We start from the raw sequence: 22,388 nt of genomic DNA, 5'->3' as shown, positions 1-22,388 counted from the left end.
CAGCTGGTACCGTCTCCCAAGTTTATAAAGTTCTAAAGGGCTCTCTGCCCAGCAAGGGTGGCTCAGTGGCCCTCAACAGCCCTTCTTATGGACTTCACAGGGCCGGAACAGCCATCGTGGCTAAAGCCCAGGAACTTTTGCTGACAGCTAATTGCTGGGAGATCTGGCCTGACCCGTGTGCAGCACAAGCCCCGACTTACCCCATCCTTCTTATCTCGTTCCAAAGCCCCTCGCAGGAATTCCAGGGACACGTCCTCATTCTCATCCAGCCACTGTAGGACAAACTGCTCAAACCACCTGTAGCCAGGTAGGAAAATTGGAGGCTGAAGCTAGTGGCTGGCATATGCCATGTGCCTGACAGTGAGGATGCTGGCCTCACCCAACCCCTAAGCCAGAGAGACCCTCTTCCCTACCCTTCCCTCTGTAGCCCCCACATGATGACTCACGCTGGGTACTCAGGCACCTGCCCCTGGAGGGCAGGCAGATCCCGCACGTATTCATTGTGGAGCCACTTCACCTTGAAGTGCAGGTTCATGTAGTCAGCACTCTTACACAGCCGGTCTTTCTCATGCTCTAGTAGGGAGGAAGGCTGGGTCAGGTCCCGGTAGTCGAGGCCCTGGTTCCTGAGCCTTCCCAAAGTGGCAGATCCAGTCAGGTGGCTCTATTAGATGTCTCAGAGCAAGGGTGACTCCCAAGCACCTCCTCACAGACATCTCCCCCTAGCAATGACTGCTCTGATCTCCAAAAGCCTGGCCCAAATCTTTCTTTAGAGACTAAGTCAGACATCCAGATAAGGCCTTGTAAGTCTTCCTGTGCTGGCTTTTGGAAATGCCAAGTGAGGTGCTGGCCTCTGGTGAAGGAGAGGAGAAAAGATGTGGGTGCTAAGGCTGACTAGGGGGGAAACTGTCCAGGGCTGGAGAGGGATGATGGTTTTCCAGGGCTATTTTAATCCTAGTAGCTAGGCCATTTCCTCAGATGGACTTAAGTGGAAAGACGAACAGTTGCACATGACATGAATGGATCATTGACAACTATACAGACACAGGGAAAACCAAAGTGGGCCCAAGCTAACAGAAAGAGCAGCTGAGCAGCCATGGTGTAACTGAATCCTGGGGTAAACTGAAAGGCCCCAGAGCAGAGCTGAGACTCTGAAAAATGAACTCTCAAAGAAATATGCAAATAAGAAGAGTCAGTTTGAAAACCATGGAAACACAGCGAGATCAAAGGGCCATCCTGCTACAGAAAATGGGATGCTAACAGACTTGAAAGGTCATCTGGCTGAATCTGCAGAGCCTTCTGGAAAATCTAGGACAAAGATCACCCACAGCTTGCCCAGAGAGCCTGAAGTACTGGCCACACCCATAGGTTTTCTTCATCTACTCCCATTATGGATGAAGCACTAATTTGAATAATAAAAGCCAACTATGTGCTTACATATAACATAATAGTGAGAGTAAGCAAACAGTGGAGAGTATTAAGCAACAGAGAAGGGAAGGCCAGTGTCCTTGGGAACTCTATTGCTCAACTTGGAGTTGCCATGGGTAATGCTCCTCCATCTCAAGGCAGAATGGCCAGTCTAGGGCAGCTGGTCCTGGTGAATCAGTACAGCAGACATACAGGAGGAAATGGGAGCACGAGATTGAGCCACAGAAGGCTCCCTGTCCCAGGAATTTCATCTCCTGGCACTGTAGGCAGCACCATCTCTACCCAAAGTTGCATTTGCAGTCTCTTCTATGAAGCAGTGAGCAAGAGAAGAGGAAAAAGGAATAAAACTAGAGGTAAGGGGACAACAACCAAAAGTTCTTACCACCCAGAAAGAGGACTTTTCGTATACGAATGACAGTGGATGCTTGTGACAGAGTAGAGACACGAATGAGCAATAAAGAAAGTGAAAAATATCAGGGACATCAGAGAGACCCTCTCGGGGCTCGCCTTTTCTCTTCCACCCCGCACCCTGCTGTCCTTAAACCAGGCCAAGAACATAGAAACATCAAAAGGTACCACCAGGAAGGCCTCCCTCCTTCTGCGTCAGCAACCCCCGAAAAGGAGGCAGTGCTGCTCCATCCCTCCAGAGCTCCCTAACTGCTTTCTTCTAGGGACCTTCAACTTAACTGTATTTATGTATAATTCTCACTTTCTCTGTCAATCTATTATCTGTACTCTGGCCTAAACCCCAATTTCTACATTAACTTCTGTGGTACAAAAACTAACAGGATGATTGCTGGAACATTGGTCACACTTTAAACTATCCTAACAAGTTCCATGGAGTCATGCTCCAGTAAAGTTTCTTGAGGTTGCTGTTGAGGGGGGATGTGGGTAGTGTGTAGAGGGTGGTTAATCTATCAAAAGGGGCAATCAAGCATCTAAACCTTCTCCTGCCCCTGACGTCCACATTCCTCCCTCCATTCATCTTTCATCCTCGGAGAGTTCTTTCAACTACATGATTTCAACTATTCAGCTTGCTGATATCTCCCCCAAGTCTCTTTTTGGTTCGCATAATGTCTATGTAAGTCTTTGACGGAATATCTCACTTTGGGTTTAACTCCAGTCACCTTTTGCCATCTTAACATCTCCAGTGAAGCTAAACAGGGTGTACACATTAATCTTACCCTCTTGTCTCTTGTTCCGCACTGAGCATCATCCTCGTCATCTTTCTTTTTATTCACATCCAGTTTAACGCATCAATCCCTGTTGATTTCATCTCCAAAATTTCTCTGGAATTTATCTATTTCTTTCTAGTCACATTATTACCTCTCTAGGTCTTTTTTCTACCATCTCTAATAGGGATTACTACAATAGTCTCCAAACTGGTCTTTCCTCCTCCAATCCATTCTCCATACTGTAGCCAGAGTGGGTGGCCTTTCTATATTAAAAGTATGATCATGTCACTTCCTTGCTTAAATGGGATTTTTGTTCAATGGCTCTCAATTGCCTTCAGAACAGAGTCCAAAATCCTAAACTCAGCTTACGCGTCCTTTATGATCTAGCAGTGTCCTACTTCTCTACCTTCACCTCTCACTCATCTCTTCCCTTCCACTCTAAAGTGCAAGTCACACTCAACTACTGCTTCCAGTTCCCCAAGCATGCTGACTCTCTCTATACCCCAGGTCTCTGAACATACTGCATCCTCTGCCTAAAACATCTCTCTCTCCCTTCCTTGTCACTGCTGCCCTCCTTCCCCAGCAGCTAAGCTCTGTCATCCTTCAGGTTTCAGTCTGTACATCACTTCCTCCAGAAAGCCTTCCCAGGTCTGGTTACATGGTTCTCCTCTCAGCACCCTACTCTTATTCCTTTTGTGGCTTTTAACTTTGAACTGTAACTGCCAATTTATATGTCTGTTGTCTAGACTGGTCTGTGAGCTTCTCAAGGGCTGGAGCTATGCCTCATTCATCTCTTTGGAGTTCCAACAACTAGCACTGTGTGTGGCACAAAGAAAATACTCAGTACACTTGGTGAATGGGATGGGGATTTACTGCAAAGGTGGATGAAGAAACTTTCTATATTTTAATTGGGATAGTAGTTACACAGGTGTATTTATTTGTCAAAACTCATCAAATTATACTTTTAAAGTGTTTTTATTTTGTTGTATGTAGATAATACCTCAATAAAGTTGATTTAAAAATATTGGATAAACGAGAACATTTTCACAGTTGGAGTCAACACTATCCTTTTACCATCCAGGTCTCTAAACACCTCCCCTTCTCTTGCCCTCTACATTCTGACAATCACTAAGTCCCATTAAAACTTCCTTTCAATGTCTTTCAAAGCCCATTCTTCCTCTAATTTCTCTGCTCTAATTACAGCCTCATCCCCTCAGCTCTCAATTATTACATTATCTGCACTCTCTGCTTCTAGTCTCTCCCTGTTCCATCTGCCTCCATATTCCACTGAGGTAAAACCTTATAAAACTACTACTTTGTTGACACTGCATCTCTGCTCATGAGCCTATAACGGTTTCTTATTGTCCTCAATAACTAAGATTTATTCAGCATTGAGTAAAAGCCAGGGCATATGCTAAATATGCCACATACATCTCAGTTACTTCATCAGCTCAGTGAAATAGATGCTATCATCACTCCCATTTTACAGATGAGAAAATGCAAGCTCACAAAAATTAAGTAGCTCAGTCTAAGAACACACTGTTGAGCAGGTGGCGAAACAGGTTCCAAACCAGGTCAACATAAGTTCTTTCTCTTAAAGCAGTTTTCAACTCTTTTGTGTTTGTTTTAAACATCAGCAGAACTCCTCTTTCAAAAGAAATTGTACTTAAAACCCTGTATAAGACTGATAAAAGTAGAGCTGACTTAGCTAGCACCAGGTAAAAGGCCTGGAGCCCAGCATTGTCCATCCTACCCCACCCTGCCCCCACCACCCTACTCTCACCGTTTTGCCTTTTCACTTAGCTCCTCTGTTTGAAAACATCTGCCCAACCTTATACCATCTCTCTGGTGGAATTAATTCACTTTTCACAGGTATTTATCTCTTCCCCAAAAAACCTGATGGAGCTGGAGTTCTTTAAGAACTGGGCCCATGCTCCCCATCAGGTTCACCAAGTGCCACCTGGGGGAGAGGGACAGGTGACCTGCTCAGTGGACTGACAGGCAAACGCATGGGCTACAGCCCCAGGCATGACCCAGTGTAAGCAGGAGGAGCAGCTGCTCTGGGGCAGAATTACAGAATCTGCATATACAGTATGTGACTGTCTCAAATTTAACACAGATCTTCAAGGTTGCTTTCAACCTCTAAACTTACTGTTCCTAAACCTCAAAAGTTTAAAAGTCTGAGGATTATCTATTTCCTCTGTCACTCCACCCAAATAGCAGATCCAGACTCTGATTTGTCCTTGCCCCAGACTGCTCCGCCTCCTTCTAGGTTCACTTTCATAGACTGAGGAGACAGATTAACATATATAAACAGTTAAATGAGTGAGCACAGATGGGTACAAATGGGAAGGTCTGATACAGATAGGGAGTGATATCTTTGTAGACTAAAGTGGGAAATGAATAAAAGAATTAGGTGAATGAATAAGATGAATAATAATTTGCATGTGACCCTGTTGTACAGGAGAAGTGAGGGAGAAATATCTTTCCGGCTTTGTCACATCAATTCAGAACAGCTTTCAAGGAAAGCCAGGCCAGGCAGCCGACAGTGTGAGAAAATAATCTTATCTATCTATGTATTTAAGGTTCTATGATTCTGTAAAACTGTAAAGATACATTTCATGAGACCATTCTCTACGGAATGGGCCACTTGAGAGCACCAGAATGAAAGGAGTTATCTCTGGGCTGGGAAAGTCTTAAACAGGCACTTGCTCTAAAGCTGGAAGGAGGAACCTACATCCACACAGCCATTTCCATCATTCCTTTGGCTGAAGCTTTGCCTACCCAAGGCCTCCCGAGGTCTATCACCTAATATGCCTCGAATCCCTCTAGTTTCTCATTGTACCATTCACCCAGAACTTGTAGGTGTCTGGGAGAGGAAAGGGACAGAGAGCACAGCGCCTGGGCTAGAGGCCTGCAACCACTGCCTTGGGCACACCCTTACCCTCCAGTGCATATTTCATGTCTTGGGCAAAGAGTTGCCACATCACTTCTGCGCTGACTTTTCCCACATTCAACTCTTGAGGAAACCTGGATGATGGAAGAAGCCACAGTCAGAGAACAAGGCAAGAGCCATTTAAACTGATTGATTCCAAAGCTAACATGCCTAGTTCTTGGAGGTCACAATGAAGAGGGGAGAAGCCTAGGAAACAGGGCTAGGCTCAAACTGGAGAAAAGGGGCCCAGGGACCAGTGGTAGGACAAGTATGGGCAGAGGATCCTCCCAGGCAAGGTGGCCCCAGGGGAGATGATGCCTAGAAGGCAGGGAATTGTGGCCAACGGGGGAAGAGTTGAGGTTGGAAGGCAGACCCAGGCTAAATAAGCCGGAGAAGAACGGGCAAGGAAGTGGGCATAAGAAGGCCCACATTATTCACAGCGGACAGACATATACACACATGGTCTCTGGATGCCCTGGGACTCCTATGGCAGCCACTCCCAGAAGCCTCTCACCCCAGAGAGGCTGGCTCAGTCTGGGCAGGGCCCCCCATTATGTTTCCACACCTGTCTCCAGAAACAGTTACCCAGACAGATACAAGGGACAGAGGGACAGATGGACGAACAGGAGGAAGAGGTGGCACTGCAAACACACAGAGATAGGAAAGAAAGAGGCTGTTAGACAGATGGACAAACCAACCACCAACCAGACAGGGCCAAGTGCGGTGACACTTACTGGTTCAGAACGAGTGTATAGGAATTCTTATCTTCCTCTATGATTGACACAATGAGCGTGATGAGTTTGGGCCAGAAATCCAGGTTCCGAATGCTGGGCCCTTGTTCCTCTGGAGGTAGCTCCTGCTTCTTGTTTCCGAGAAGACATGGCAGACAGTGAGAGTCAGAGTAGAAAATGGAGAGCCTTCCTCTCTCTCTTCCCCACTCCATGCCCCTTCCTTTAGAATCAGGGACCCTTCCTCTTCTGTAGCCTATCTTCCACAAGCCCACGCATGTTTGTTCTAGCAAAGGGGTGACTGTTGGGAGGTTCTTGGACATAGTCTGTCCCTGAGAACTTCTCTCCCCAGCTCCAGGGCACTGTTCTGACCACTGTTCCTGGTCAGCCTAGGAGAAATGAAGATGTCTATCCCCTTCTTCTTTCTCTCAGTAGTTATGCATATAGTGACTTCTTGGCTGAAGCAAGCAGCCCCTCCAGTCTTTGGCCTAGTTCCATGTGACCCCCTCCTCCTCTCCTAGTGGGTCTTCCTCTAATATCACCCCTGCCCCACCACACACATACACATCTCTGAGAAGCTTCTTCAAATTCTGCAGGAGCCACATAACAGACCTAGTACGCACGTTGGCCAAAACTTCAGTTAAGCAAAGCTTCCCTTAATCTGCTGAATGTTGTTAAGGGGAAAACTGCATCTGGGAAGGTATTTGTCTAGCTGATAAGAAAAGGCCTTGGGGAGGCAAGAAGGCTCAATGAGGAAAGAATAGTGTCTTCAATAAATGGTGTTGGGAAAACTGGATATTCACGTGCTAAAGAATGACAGTAGACCCCTAATCTTATACTATTGACAAAAATTAACTGAAAATGGATTAAGGAATTAAATGTAAGACCTGAAACCATAAAACTCCTAGAAAAAAATAGGGAAGAAGCTCTTGACAATGATTTTTTTGGATATGACAACAAAAGTAAAAATCAACAAATGGGACTACATCAAACTAAAAGGTTTCTACACAGCAAAAGAAACAATCAACAAAACAAAAAGGCAACCTACAGAAAAGGAGAAAATATTTCCAAACCATGTATCTGATAAGGAGTTAATATCCGAAATTATAAGGAACTCACACAACTGTATAGAACAAAAAACCACCCCCACCCCCACCCCCACCAACAAAACACATAGTCTGATTAAAAAATGAGCAGAGGACTTTAAAAGACCTTTCTCCAAAGAAAACATTTAAATGCCCAACAAGCACATGGAGAGGTGTTCAACATCACCAATCATCAGGGAAATGCAAATCAATACCACAATAAGATATTACCTCACACCTATTAGAATGGCTGTTATCAAAAACAGAAGAGATAAATGCTGGCAAGGATGTAGAGAAAAGGGATCCCTGATGCACTGCTTGTGCAAATGTAAGTTGGTACTGCCATTATATAAAACAGTATGGAGGTTCCTCAAAAAATTAAAAATAGAACTATCATATGATCCAGCAACCCCACTTCTAGGTATATACCCAAAGGAAATGAAACCACTATCCTGAAGAGGTAACTGTGCCCTCTTGTTAACTGCAGCGTTATTCACAATTGCCAAGACATGTAAACAACTTAAGTGTTCATCAATAGATGAATAAAGAAAATGTGGTATATAAACACAGTGAAATATTATTCAGCCATGAAAAAGGGAAAGCCTGCAATTTGTGACAATATGGATGAACTTGAAGGGCATTATGCTAAGTGAAATAAGTCAGACAAAGAAAGACAAATACCATGACCTCACTTATACATGAAATCTAAATACATCAGACTCACAGAAACAGAGAGGAGAATGGAGGCTGCCAGAGGCTGAGGGGTGGAAGAAAGGGGGCAATGTTGATTAAAGTGTACAAACTTTCAATTACAAGATGAATAAGTTCCAGGGATCACAGGTACAGCATGATGACTACAGTTAACAGTATATACTGTACTGTACACTTGAAAGATGCTATGAGAATAGTTCAGTGTTCTTACCATAACAACAACAACAAAATGGTATTTACGTGTGTGAAGAATGTGTTAATTAACTTTATTGTGGTACATATTTCACAATATATATATGTATCAAATCATCTATTGTACACCTTAAAGTTATGCAGTGTTATATGTCAATTATATCTCAATAAAGCTGGGGAGAAAAGAAAGGCCTTAGATGGGAAGAAACAAAGGAATACAATGGTGGATGGCAGGAAAGGAGGAGCAACTCTATATTCAGACCCCAGACAGGACAAGTAAAAGTCACCACTGAGAGACTGGAATGGATATTATCTCCCACTGGGACAAGAGCAAAGTTGGAACTGCCCAGGAGAACAGGAATAGGGCTTTTATGTAGGATGCCGTATGTCATCACAAAGTCTCTGCAGTCCTTAACAAGCCCGCATTTTCAGGAAGTTCCCAGGACAGAATCCACATTTGGTTCATTCTGCCTCCTTAATATCACTTAGATACATCTCTTCCTTTTACTTTTTCTGCCACTGTCCTGACTCAGGCTCTTATCATTCAAGGATTTCCTAACTGGTTTTTGACCATCAGTCCAATCCTTCTGCCATTCAGTCGTCAGTGATCTTTCTAGAAGGAGAATCTCATAGTGTTACTCCTCCTTCAAAAAGTTCCAACTTCATAGCTTGAAACAAAGGTCCTTCCGAATGTGACCTCTCTCTCAACCTCATATCTAACCACTTCCCTTTTGTTGCAGCCATTACCATATCACTCCCACCAATTATTTAGTGCTTATTGTATATCAGGCAGTCTGCTAAGAACTTTGCATGAATTAACTCATTTAATCCTGACAACAACTCCATTGGGTAGAAATTATCACTTTCATTTTACAGATGAGGAGACTGAAGGACAGTGAGGGTCCATGACTTGCCCAAGGTCATGTAGCTATAAACAGCAGAACCAAGATTTAATCCCACATAGCTGAACCGTAAAGCCTGAATTGTAACTAGTGTAATTAAATTGTTTATGCTCCTTCAAATTAACAACCTCATTCACAATTCTGTGCCTCTAAACATTCTGCTTCCTCTATATTGCATCCTCTTCCTTCTCAGCCCCTGTCTTTCCTACTCATTCCTCAAAATTTATGTCGAGTTTACCTTCTCTAAGAAGTATTCCCTGACACCCCTGGTCTGGTTAGATGCTTCTTTCTGGGCCCCCAGAGTAACCTCTGTGAACCTCTCATAGAGATGTAACAGACAACAACAACTACAATAAAATATAGTAACAATAAAATAATAAAACACAATAAATGTAGTAATTTGCCCCCTGGATCCACCAATGAGCTCCCCAAAAGCAGAGATGTGGTTTTTTTTTTTTTTAACATTTTTTATTGATTTATAATCATTTTACAATGTTGTGTCAAATTCCAGTGTAGAGCACAATTTTTCAATTATACATGAACATACATATATTCATTGTCACATTCCTTTCTCTGTGAGCTACCATAAGATCTTGTATATATTTCCCTGTGCTATACAGTATAATCTTGTTTATCTATTCTACAATTTTGAAATCCCCGTCTATCTCTTCCCACCCCCAGAGATGTGTCTTAATCAACTTTATATTCCTAGTGCTCAATTTGTTAAAGAAATGGATAGATGAATGAACTAATGACCAAAGACCAGTGGAGGGAAATGAAAGATACCAAGGGTTTACTTCAGTACAAATAATGAAAAATGAGAAAATGAGAGTGAGAGAAAGTAAAAAAAAAAAAAAAAAAAAAGTCAGCAAAATACAAAGACTACAGAAGTTCCTGAATGGTTTATAAAGCCTCTTTCAAAGTCTAGGTTCATCTTATGCTAGGGAATAGAGACCAAATATTCAGACAGACCCCTGCATAACTGAAAGATAAAAGCTAAGAACAGTGTCTTTGCCCAACCAGAGAGAATTCATGGATGGATGACAGAGCCCAGAGTGTGGCAAGCTAAATGACGGCCCCAGGAAAACCCCCCACGGACTTCAGAACCAACAGGAGGTTTTATAAACCTTAAAAGGAAGAAGTCATAAATACAGCACTGACACAAAAAGCACATTTGACAATTTGAGGAGGCAGTATGAACAAGATTTTAGTCTTCACTAAGGTGTTCCTAGGAAGCATTACAAATTGGATGCATTCACTGAAGGGTAGATGTCCAAGAGATTGAGGTTCTCCTCCCACAGTCTGCTGTCCAAATCCTACTGCCTTTCAAGTCTATCTCAAATGCTCTTGTTTTATGTAGCTTTCCCAATATCTGATAAACTTCTTCCACGTTCAACTGTATCCCTCTTTCACGGCCCTTCTAACAGATTTTGGTTGGAATTATACATATGCTCATGAGCCTGTGAACCAACTGAAAGACCACTATGCTTCCTCAGACCTGGCCTAGAACAAACATCCAACACATATTTGTTGGACTGAAGGGAATTTACTTAGCAAATGTGTCATCAGCAAGGCATTCCTAAGACAGGAGCTGTAACTGAGTAATCAGACCCAGAAGGAAGTCCTGACTTTGAAATAAGACCAAAAAAAAAAAAAAAAAAAAAAGGTATACCATTGAAAGGATCTAGAAAAATATACAAAGTAACCAGGTACTGAGTTAGGATACCAGCCTAAACCAGATAAAGTAGCTCAGCCTCACAAAGGACAGGGCCAGCCTTGATAGTCAACTGATGAATATATCTCAGAAGACCATGCAATGCAGAGAAAAGTGTTAGAGGGAAAAGTTAAACATCCACCAGCCAAAACCTCAGATCTCAGGGGAAAAGAGTCTGGAACGTGGAAGGGTTCACATGAGTCAGAATAAAATTAACTTCGGAGGAGAACAAAGACTCTGGGAAGGGCTAAGAATTCACCTACTTACCCACTGAACTGTGCTCAAATTTAGGTCACCTTCTCAACACCAAAGTAAAACTCATTGTTGCCACTTCTGTTCAACTCAGTTATGTCACATCTTGTCCAAAGGTTTCTGCCCATCCACAAATGTCTCACATGGTCTAAATGGTCCCCACTTTCACAATTCATTCACTCTCCAGAACATCAAGGACTTTATTCTGTGCTCCCTTTCACAGGGACCACAGCAAAGGAGAGCTGAGACTCCAAGAACCACTGACAACTGGCCCCACCTGATCCCGAGCCTCTTACCAGCTGGTACTGGCGGCTGTACAAGTCATGGCAGTTGTTGAAGATATACTCATACGTTGAGTTCAAACAGGCCTTCACACAATCCTTTACCACCTGGCTGGCTCTTGGAGGGCTCTGCAGTTCCTGTACCTGCCAATTAATTTAAAAAAATATGGGTCCAGGGTCTTGCCCACCTGGGTGGGATCTTCTATTCCTGATTCCCTCATCCCTCTGTGGGTCCCTGGACCTTGCCCTGGGATGAAACTGTCAACATGGCTGATGGGGAGAACTGCCCAGCCCAACCTTGTTGACCCAGGGTCTTTTGGAAGTAACTCAGGGAACAGGCATATGGAAACATAGGCTTAGAGGTGATAAATCCTATAGCCTTAGACTATGCCCAGTGATTCTCACTCTCCATGTTTCTGTGGCCAGGTCCCCAGACTAGCATCACCCAGCCCAATTAATTTCTTACCTTCATTCTGAAGAAAGTAATGCTGGTCAGCAAATCCACTGTGGACTTTAAATCCTGAAGCCGCTCAGGGCTCCCAGCAGGGAAATTATTCTGTTGCAAATTAAGCAAATGTAAGAAAGGGACAAAGGAATATGGAAGCCTTCCCTGCCAAAAGCAATGAAATCAGAAGCTTCCCTAACTGCTACCCACTGGGATCTTCCCTAGTTGAGTTTTACAAAAAAGCTGTAATATTACAGGTCTCCCTCCCTTCTCCACTGACACAGGTCCTTGCCAAAGGCAGGGGTTAGTAATCTCCAGTCCAGAAAGCAACACATCCTACCCCCAAGCCTACTTCCCATGCAATGTGTGAGCGTTTACACAAATGAACACACAGACACTCACACACACATTGACACACACACACACTTTTTTCTTGGGTGAAGATTCTTACACCCAAACAATGAGTTCTTCAAAACTTATAATCTAACTGTATATCCTGGAATATAAGTAGAGCCACACTACAGACCACACTGAGATGTGTACTTTCCACACAGTGGAACCCAGTTATTCTATATTTCTCGAGCCAGCAGATGGCAAAGCTCTGAGCAGAACTGCTTTTGGAGTGAGTTCCTTGGGATCTTCCCATCATGCCTCACTTCAATCCTTTTGGCATGAGTTTTAGGAGGAAGCTGCCAAAGAGAGCTTAAGGAAGATGCTGTGCCACTCTCCATTTTAAGGGTTGCTTTTTTAAACCTTCAAATGGCTACTTATATGCCAAATATAAGATATACAGTCAACTCTCCATTATTCGTGCAAATGGAAGGCACTGAAAGTACAAATAATTAAAATCTCACTTCTTTTTGACTTTGAGGTTGTTTTATACTTACTTTTTAATGTGGGTATATTGCCTGTTCTGGAAATTCACAACACTTTAAAGCAAGTAATGAAGTCATTCTAAGACGACCTAACTTAGGAAGAACTGCAAATCTGCCCATTTCCGTCTCATCCTAGGCACCCACCCTCCTACTATATCTATTTCCTCCCTCCATTCTAGGAATACACATGACCTCTGCTACAAATTACTTGCCCAAGCCAAGTTACTCTCTCTCCTCTTTGCCAGATTCTCATAACTTTTTTGGAAAATGAGGAGACTATGGAAAGATGCAAGAAGGAAATGTAATTATCTAATTTTTAAAGGGGTATTTCTGGAAGAGATTACGCTTTGGAGACTCTCTAATGAGAATGTCACCAGAGGTTTGGTAGAGTGACATGAGTGGGGTTAGAAAGCCAGTTATCTATAAAAAGTAGCCACATCAGCCACTATTTACACACTGCATGGTCCTTGGAGTTTGAAGAACCACAGGTGTCAGTGACATTGGCCATACACATGGGTGTGATGACACAGACCAATTTTCTTTGCCTTGATCTTTTAGCCATTTGGCCCACAGTCTCTCTAACACTGAGCTTGATATTCCTTAATCCCACCCTACAGCCAGGTCTTCACTCACCCTGTATGTAGAGAGGTCAATCCTCAGTGAGTTGTGCAGCTGGTCCAGTAGTTTTACAAATCTCTCTTTCTGAGGGTGGTAAACAAATAATGAGAAAGAGAGAAATAATCTGTTTCTGAGTCCCCTAGACTGTAGCAAAAACAGAACCATCCTTGGGTAAGGAAGAACCACTGAGGTGGGGATACATCCTGTCCCATATTTGCCCACGAGGAAAACAACAAACAATACAGAGGAGAAATGAGTAGGTGGTTCCTGTTCCATCTCTTGGCAGCTCTGTCTCACACTGGGGAATCTTCTCACACCAGCTAGGGCAAAGCAAGTCCCTGGGAGGGGAAACAGCTCCTTCCATACAAATCAAGAGGAGATGACCAGTGCATCTCCATCTCTTTGGGACTCTAACTCATTTTAGTCAGACAAAAGGAACTCCAAACACATTCTCTAACTTGTGCCTAAGTCTGCGGTGTCATGATTTACCTTGAGATAGCTCTTAACAGTTATACAGCCACAGTCTAGCAGTGATGATGAGAGAGAGAAATAGTGATGCATCTGGAAGATGATCAGGCAGATACAAGGAGATTTCTCTTTAAACCACATTCCACATCATTTCCCTTAGTTTATACTTCTTAAATATTAAGATAAAAACCAAATACTATTTTAATAGTTTATTTTTATAGAAAAGGTCTAATTAAATGGGGAATCATGTTCCTGTAGGCTTTTAGTGTAGCACTCCTAGAACTCACATACTGAGATATATATATCTATATCTATATATCTATATATCTATAGATATATAGATATAGATATATAGATATATAGATATATATATCTCACACACACACCATTAGATATTGATTGAGTTAGTATATAATGTGGTGATAGAATGGAAAAGATATTTGACTTAATCAATGATACTAATTCATCTACAGAAAAACTATAAACAACATTAAAAAAAAGTGGTTAGTACAAAAACAAAAACAAAAACAAAAACAGGGCTGAGAGGTCCAGGAGATTTGGGAGTATCAGTAATTTTATCCCTGAAGAAGTAATCTTTGTGGAGGGTCAGAGATATTTCATCTAGTTTATACTGAACTTATGTCAGGTGACATTATGAGTAACAATTCAACTTTTCAAGTACCCTAACAACTGGAAAGGACATATCCTGGATAGGGAAAACAGTTCAGACCCTAGAAGAGGGACAGGCTCAGATACATACTGGTATTCTTGCTTAGACATCAGTCTCATGTGAACTTAAGTGGTACTATTCTGTCAGAGAAAGACTGAATTATATTAAGAAGACTCCTTTGTGAACCTGCAGGACTGAAGAAGATGGTGACTCAACCAAGTTGCTGGTCCAGAGAGGCTCCCCGAGCCCAGGTAGTACCCCACTTCCCCAGCCCTACTACAGTGGTACTATCCCACCTTCTCTCATGTATCTATGTCTGAGGAGAGTCTATTAGTACAGTCTAAATACTCACAAGGAAAAAGGTTCATTACCTAGGTGGCAGCTATCTGAATTTTAGGCATATCAACTTGACAGTACTGACTCAAAAACCAAGCTTTGTTAACTGGTAACAAGCAGGTAACATGTTTTCACATCACACTCACCCCAAAGTTGGAGGCTGCAAAGCGATCAGATGCAGAGACGTTGGTGGAGGCAGTTGTGTGGGCATAGTAGGCATTGATGTTGGCCAGTAAGGTGCTCATCACTGCTGGCACACCAGGACACATGTACTTGGATGACAAACATGCAAAGTGTCTGAAAAACAGCACCCTCAGCCTCAAAGACTCTTCAGAGATTGCAGGAAAAGCCAACTAATTAAAAGATCTCACTCACGCATATGAAGCTTCTAACCACCTTGACATACAAGGATTTTCATAACTTATTCGCTCGGGTGTATATTCTATGAAAGTGTCTACCAGTGCCAGGTCTTGTGCTAAGTGCTAGAATCCAAATTGGTGACAGCCTGGCAGAGAAAGCAAGTATTAGAAAGTAAGTCAATAACCCAAGGCATGATATGCAAAATTCCACGGAAACTACAGGAAGATCATCTAAGTCAGAATGACTGGAGGCTAGAAGGGATTAGAAAAAGGCTTCTCAAAGAAGAGATGGTTGAACCAAGTCTTAAAGGATTAGTAAGAATTAATCAAGTGGAAAAGTGTGCAAGCAAAGGGAAACAGTATTGCAAAAACAAATATATTCATGGAGAGAGTGATATATTTGAGAAACCTCACTATGGTTACTGTTCAGGTGTTTGACAGAAGAATACCAAGAAAGGGGAGAGAAGTGGATAGAGAACAAATAATAAAAAAGTTTATCCTAAACTCTATAGTAAATTTTTAAACAAAGGCATACTGTGATCAGACTAGTCTTTCAGAAAGGTCACTGTGATGGTAAAAATTGGAAAAGAAAACTTGGAGACAGATAAGACTAAGACATAAAGACCACCTGAAGAGTTACTGCAGTCATTCAGAAAAGGAGCAATGAAGCACTAAATGGAACAGACAAATGGTTATAGGAGCACAGGCTCTAGAGACAGACTCTGAGTTTGAACTTTAACCCCATCACTCAGTGGCTTTGAATAAATTAAACTTCTTTATGCCTCAGTTTTTTAAATCTGTAAAATGGGAATAATAATGATACTCATACAGGGTTGATATGAGGATTAATTGAGTTAACATTCATAAAATATTTAGACCAGTTACTGGCATAAGGAAATACATAGGAGTTGTTATTATCATTATTACTGAGCTACAGCAATATTGATAGATTAAAAACATTTTTAGGTAGAATCTAGAGGTTTTAGAGATTGACTGGATGCTGGTAGTAAGACAGAAAAGTTTAGGCTGACTCCTAAATCTCTGTTTAGATAGCTATTCAGTAGATTGTTCCATTTACTATATTAGGTGGAGATGATGTTGATTTGGATTTTGGTCATGTTGAGCTTGAAATGCCTGTGGGAATACCCAGGAAGCAGATGAAAATGGATCTGAAACGCAGGAAAGGGTCTGAACCTGAGAAAGAGATGTGGGAGTCAAGCCTATATGTAGTGGTTGAGCTCATAGACTTGAATGAGATCATCCAGGGAGAGTGAACAAAGTAAGAATTGCAGAGGGGCCATTAATTCTCCAACCTCATTCCTCAACATGTTTCTTCTGTCTATACTCGAACTTGCAATTCTTTGAATAGTCTATGCTCTGTTGCATTTTAGCATCTCTGCTTACGCCCTATCAGACACAGAAATGCCCTACCTCCTTTTCTGTGTTTCAAAGTGTCACCACTTCAGTGGCTTCCCTCACAGGCCTCCCCTAAAATTTAGATGCCCTCATAATATGCTACGGTTACTTCTATTTTAGCACTTATCAAATTATATTGCAACTGACTGTTTACTGGTCTATCTCTCCTGCTAGACTGAGTTCCCCAAGCACAGAGGCCCCCATCTCATTCATCTCTGTGTTCTCAGCATGCAGCACAATGCATGACACAGAGAAGGAATTCAGTAAAAGTCTGTTACCCTCTGCTCCCTAGTGCTGCTAGCGCGCAGAGCTCTAGAGCTCTAGCCTCACCAATACACAAGCTACCTCTTCTCATAGTAGGTGGGAATTTCTTTTATAGGTGTCTTTGTCAACGCCAGACACAGCTGCTTTCCCTATGGTTCAGCGTCCTTTCCGAGTCCCAGGCCAGTCTATACGAGCTTGTCTGTCACACACATATATACACGAGTACACATGCCCCGTCTGCTCAGGCCTGTGATGTTTCGGTACGTTTGTCCTTGCCTACCCTCCTGTGCCCCTTTCCCTTTCTACCTGTGAACACTGGGGTAGACAGACAAATACCTTCTCCTTGAGTTACTAATAAAAGCACTACTTTTAATACATAAACTCTCTTTGCCTTGGGGCACACATCCACCTGACCCAGCTCAGAGATGAAAGCAATGAATCACTGCATACTACCCTACTAAGGACCTGTCCACCCTGTCGGTTTGACATCTTAGCTACCCCAAGGGTTAGTAGCCATTTTCCAGGGTCTCAGGAGAGCCTTACGTCATGGCCTGATATATGGACTCGATGCCATAGCGCATGGCAAATTCATCCACAATTTCTTGGGCAGTTTCATCAAAGTAAACCTTCCATGCATCATCTCCTCGAGCTTCAGGGATCTGGACTCCTCCACTGCCCTGAATGTCTGTGAGGTAATGGAAGAGGTTCTGTAGGAGACAGAGTAAAATATATATTGATTATTAAACAGCTAAATATATATTGAAAACAAAAACAAAACCTGCTGGTAAAGTCCAGGAGAATGTGAATAGGGTCCCACAGAAATGCTGTCCTTCAAGTCATTGCTCAGTAAATCTTGTGGCCCCAATAGGCTATTCTTCCATTAGTAAAAGAGAACTGAGGCTGGGACTGTCACTTCGCTTGTCCAGGGCAGCAGTGAGCCAAGGGCGAAATGAAAAAACAGGCTCCAGATCTTCAACCCCTAGCAATCCTACTGATTGCCAAAGGCCCTCCCAATATTGTTTTCTGGCATCTCCCAAGAGCTGGCTCACCTCATGGAGACACGTATACTGCACATGATACGGAGCTACCTTCTCCTCCCCCTTGATCTCCACACTGATTTGCAGGCGGATAGCCCCTGAAACAGCTGATTTATCTGTCCTCTTCTCTAGGAAGGAAAGAATACTGGAGATTGACATCAACACAACTACAGACAGCACAGACAGCCCCCATCCTGGCTTAACCCAAGGAAAAGGAGGCACTGAACCAAGTGTCACCTAGCAGGTGAACTCATTCCAGCAAACACATAGTCCACAAATACCCTAGAACTGGCTGGGTGAGAGAGTAGGAATGCCCAGGGGCTAATGGCATTAGGGATGAGTATGAAGATTTAAGGATCTTCTAAAATCTGGGAAATGTCCCAACAGAGTGAGTTCCAGACACCCCAACTCCTCTCCCCTAATCTCTACCCATGTACTGTTCTCTGCAGGTAAGGCAGGCTCTGTAATAGAGGTATGCTTTGGGGACTGAGTGGTGGTTTTGGTAGACAAGATCTTCCCCATGTTCCCCATTCATGCTCTCCCCTCCCAGCAACTTCCTCTGGTCCTGTTTCCTCACCTAGGTTGTACCAGACATCCATTTCGCCACTCAGTGTCCGAACCTCAATGATGGTTTGCCCGAGGAAATCATCAGACTCTCGCTTTAGCCGCTGCTTTACTCTTGACTTGATGTCATCATCCTCATCCCACACACGTACCTTAATGCGGTCAGAAGAATTGTGGCACTCACTGTGAGAGAATTAGGCAGGCTCTGTTATGGATAGACCCAGCAGCCCCCACTCTTATTACTTCTAATTCCCTCCCAAGGCTCTATCAGCTGACTTGAGGCCCTGCAGAGGAAGAGAAGGAGCCAAAGAACAGTGGTACTAAAGTCCCAAGTGAGTCAGGCTATCCCAGAAAACGGCTCTTCATCCCTCAGCCTTGGTGGCTCTCCATAGAAAATTATCCAGTCCTCATTGCCCAGGGACAAACAGAGGGAGAGGGAGGAGTAATTAGGGACAACGCTGGTTTCCTGTGCAGCTTAGTTGTATCAACACCACCAACAGGAAAACAGCTGGACAGATGCCACAGAGTCCTAGGAAGCAACAGCTAGTTTCCTCCCCAGAATCCTGTATGAAGTCCATAAAGGTGTTAAATGTTCATGGTAAGCCCATCTGGTCATATCTGCTTTAGCTTTCTATCTAACTTCTTCATCTATCTCAGAATGTGCTTGGTGAACTTCTATCACTCTTTAATATCCACTTGAATTGTCATTTCTTCTACGGTGTTTGCTTTGGAGAAGGGTGTTCACTCAGCTATCTCCCTCATACTCTTTCTTCCCCAGCATTTGCTTTCTAGATCCCTGTTGCCTTATCCAAAAGTTGTACTTGGCAGAATTTGCTGTTCCTTACCCTATGTTCTCATAATATCTTTGCACATTCCATTAAAATATTATAACTACTGGTCTACTGGAAAATAATAGACAAATCATCAATAAGCTTCTTAAAGCCAGGGATTATCTTAAACACATTTTTAGATACACCGTATCATGTGTAGTGTCTTATACGGAATACAAATTGCTTACTAAATGGATAAAAGCGGGCAAAATTCACTGTAGAGCCATTTCATTTAGAATTAACCATAAATAGTTTTCAAGCAGGAACCATTCAGCTTCTCAATAAACAGGCACTCTCCTCAGTAACTATTGCCTCTGGATTGGAGACTGACTTTACTTGGCCCCAATGACTTTCCCCAGTCTTCCTCTAACATAAGAAGGTCTCTACATAAGCAGCCTGCTTAGTTGATATAGGCTCAAAGTCCTGGTCCTAAGCCTTACAAGTGTGACAAATCATCTGGATTCACCAGACATTAGTCTAAGTTCTAGGTTAGGACTTGCCATTTTTCAACAACCATCCCTCATTGTCATATGAAATAGTCTGTAAAAAAGTGAGAATAGATAAAGCAAAAAGAAAAGCAGAGGCCTTAAGGGAAATGGAAAATTCTCCAAACCCCAGATTTCTATCTTCAAGCCAAAATTACCCAGTTGTCAGATAAGGATGTTCCCCTCCCCACTCCCCACTTCCTCTAGGGAGCCTAACCCTTCCTAGGCAGGATGGCAGGGCTGGGACGTACACATTAGGGTGGTCAGTCCCTGGTTCTGTCACTCGGCAGTAGTAAAAATCTTCACAGCACTAGAAGAAGCAGTATGGGATCCCCAGGGGCCCCTTTAATCGCCCTAGTTAAGACAGGGCTTGAGTAAAGTAACCCTGATACAATAGTTTACTAGAAGAAACCGAGAGAGAATAGCTGCTGCCCAACTGAAGCATGTGAGAAATGGGTTTTCTCCACCACCTCTGCCCCATCCCTCTTAAGAGTCCAAGCCCAGAACAGGATTTAATGTTGCTGCCCAGATATACATACTCCCAGGTAAGACAAGCCCTCTATGACTTACAAATGGAACTTCTCCTCCCAAACAGGATTCAGGTTCCCAAAAATGGTCTTGGTGCGCTTCTTGGTTTTGCCCACTTGCACAGTCACGTAAGGGTCACTGGATCCTGTCTTGTCCTTGGCTTGCAGGCCCTGGGCACACACCACTGCAACCCAAACACACACAGAAGGAGGCTTCAGAGTACAATCCAAAAGTCATAAGCCCTCTGAAGTATGAATGTGTGTTTTCCATCTTAGAGCAGCCCCTCTCTGCTCCTTGGACAGGAATTTTCTCACTTCACATCTATCCTTAGTCCTAAGCCACAAGCATATCCCTCAAAGCTTAGCCCAAGAATCCCACCTCCCCACCAGAGCCCTAACTGATCATTTACCCCTACACTGGTCCTTACTTGCTCTGATACATGCATGCTTCAGCCATATCACCCCAGCTAGTAAACCACTGGTTAACTATTCCCTGATCTCCTGCCTGTCTCCTTTCCCCATCCCACCAGCTCTTGTAATATCAAACTGTTAAGCAAGTCTATAATATCAGATTATTACCAAATCCTTGTATTATCATTCATATTGCTTGCAGGTGCCAGTCTCACCTGTCCCAGCACCATCAGGGTCTAGGAGAGGAGGAGTGAAAAATGAGGACCTCCCTCTTTCCTCATTCTATGCTCTGTCTCCCCAGTCCCTGCTCCCTCACACTCAGGATGCTTCTTCCCCATAGCCTAGGCCTTACTGTCCCCTCAAATTTTGGCCTGCTCACCAGTGATGGTAATTTTGGCCGACCATTTGGAGGTGCCATCCAGCACACTCTGCTTCACTGTTTTCATCTGTTGCACATGGGCAACTTTGTTCACGTTGAAGACATCCCGGATAACTTCAAAGATCTCTGGTTTATTCCGCTCGCGGATCTTCATGCGGTCCTTCATGGCCATGATAATGTTCTGGGTCCGGTCCTCTGCTCCATGTTTACAGCTCTTTTCTGCAGCCCCTGAAGGATAGCCAGAGACAGAAAGTAGGGTAACCAGTAGGCCACCTACAAGACCAAGGATCAAGCTGAGGAATGGGGCCAGGAAGAGATCACTGAGCAGTGGGAGACTCTTAAGAAGATGGGGATATCTCTGAGAAAACTTGATCTCTGTGGGGCTGGCTAGTTTAATGCCTGGCCAGTGAAGTTTAAAATGCAACTCAAAGGGTAGCAAAAAGTTGATAATTGTCATGGGAGTATATTACACTATTCTATTTAGATACACGTTGTATTTTTCACCAAAAAAGAATAACAAAAAATGTAGCTCAGTCTGCAGTTGGCTTTGACTTTCTTCCATCCAGATGCTTGTTGAGAGCTACCCTCCAAGTCTAAGACCAAAATATCACAATGGGTATCATAGTTATCAGGGAAGGGTGGTGGGTGGGCACAACAACTCCATTAATCTCATCCAACTGCCAAGCCATGATATAGATCCCAGAATTTGTCAAGGCATACAGCAGGGTTCTGCCCCACGGCTCCAGTGCCATTAATCTCAAAAAATTGTGGCCTTCAGTATCAGACTTGGGTTCAAATCCTGACTCCACCACTCCTTGCTGGGTAAACAGGCTTCTTCTAAGAGAATAAAATGGTACTCATCTCTCAGGATGTGTAATAAGCATTATATTAGATAGCATATATTAGATGCCAGTGCCTGCCATCTAGTAGGTACTCAATAAATGGTCCCTATGTAAATCAACTACACTTCAATAAAAATTAATAAAAATATAGATAAATAAATAAACAAACAGTCCCTATTATTGTTAACATCATTATTATTACCCTGGCAAGGCCAAGGGCCATCTTCACCAGCCATGCTGATATCAGAGGTTAGTAAGCTTTTTCTGCTGCCTTAACAATTATGGAGGAACACAGACTCCTCCAGTGCATTTTATCAATCAGGCTTCTCAGAGCAGAGGGACCATACTTCATTTATGGGTTCTACAGACTGGCTCTCAACCTCTCTCCAGCCTCCAAAAGCCTAGGCCTTTACTACAAAACTTAGAGCAAAAAAGAAAGGCCAACATCTGCATCCTAACCCT

General features: G+C 43.1%; 1 protein-coding gene across 7 annotated transcripts in view; it reads right to left on the bottom strand.

The window, feature by feature from the left end:
- LOC105102307 (protein unc-13 homolog B) overlaps positions 1-22,388 on the bottom strand; it is a 166,962-nt gene that overhangs the window by 8,034 nt on the left and 136,540 nt on the right. For 6 of the 7 annotated variants that reach the window (XM_064490301.1, XM_031449968.2, XM_010995624.3 and 3 more), the window contains 13 exons: positions 21,085-21,312; positions 20,338-20,479; positions 18,466-18,635; positions 17,901-18,016; positions 17,395-17,558; positions 14,959-15,109; positions 13,354-13,422; positions 11,867-11,956; positions 11,416-11,544; positions 6,270-6,397; positions 5,545-5,630; positions 447-573; positions 201-297 (listed from right to left, as the gene is read on the bottom strand). In XM_064490301.1, the coding sequence (XP_064346371.1) occupies positions 201-297; positions 447-573; positions 5,545-5,630; positions 6,270-6,397; positions 11,416-11,544; positions 11,867-11,956; positions 13,354-13,422; positions 14,959-15,109; positions 17,395-17,558; positions 17,901-18,016; positions 18,466-18,635; positions 20,338-20,479; positions 21,085-21,312 (1,697 nt within the window). Of the gene's footprint in view, positions 1-200; positions 298-446; positions 574-5,544; positions 5,631-5,655; positions 6,177-6,269; positions 6,398-11,415; positions 11,545-11,866; positions 11,957-13,353; positions 13,423-14,958; positions 15,110-17,394; positions 17,559-17,900; positions 18,017-18,465; positions 18,636-20,337; positions 20,480-21,084; positions 21,313-22,388 lie in introns of those variants that run through there. The other variant, XM_064490302.1, reaches the window with a different exon arrangement.

Source organism: Camelus dromedarius, chromosome 10, assembly GCF_036321535.1.
Source record: "Camelus dromedarius isolate mCamDro1 chromosome 10, mCamDro1.pat, whole genome shotgun sequence".
NCBI lineage: Eukaryota > Metazoa > Chordata > Mammalia > Artiodactyla > Camelidae > Camelus > Camelus dromedarius.
Note: the sequence above shows the minus strand (reverse complement) of the source record. Positions and strands in the feature narration are given on the sequence as shown.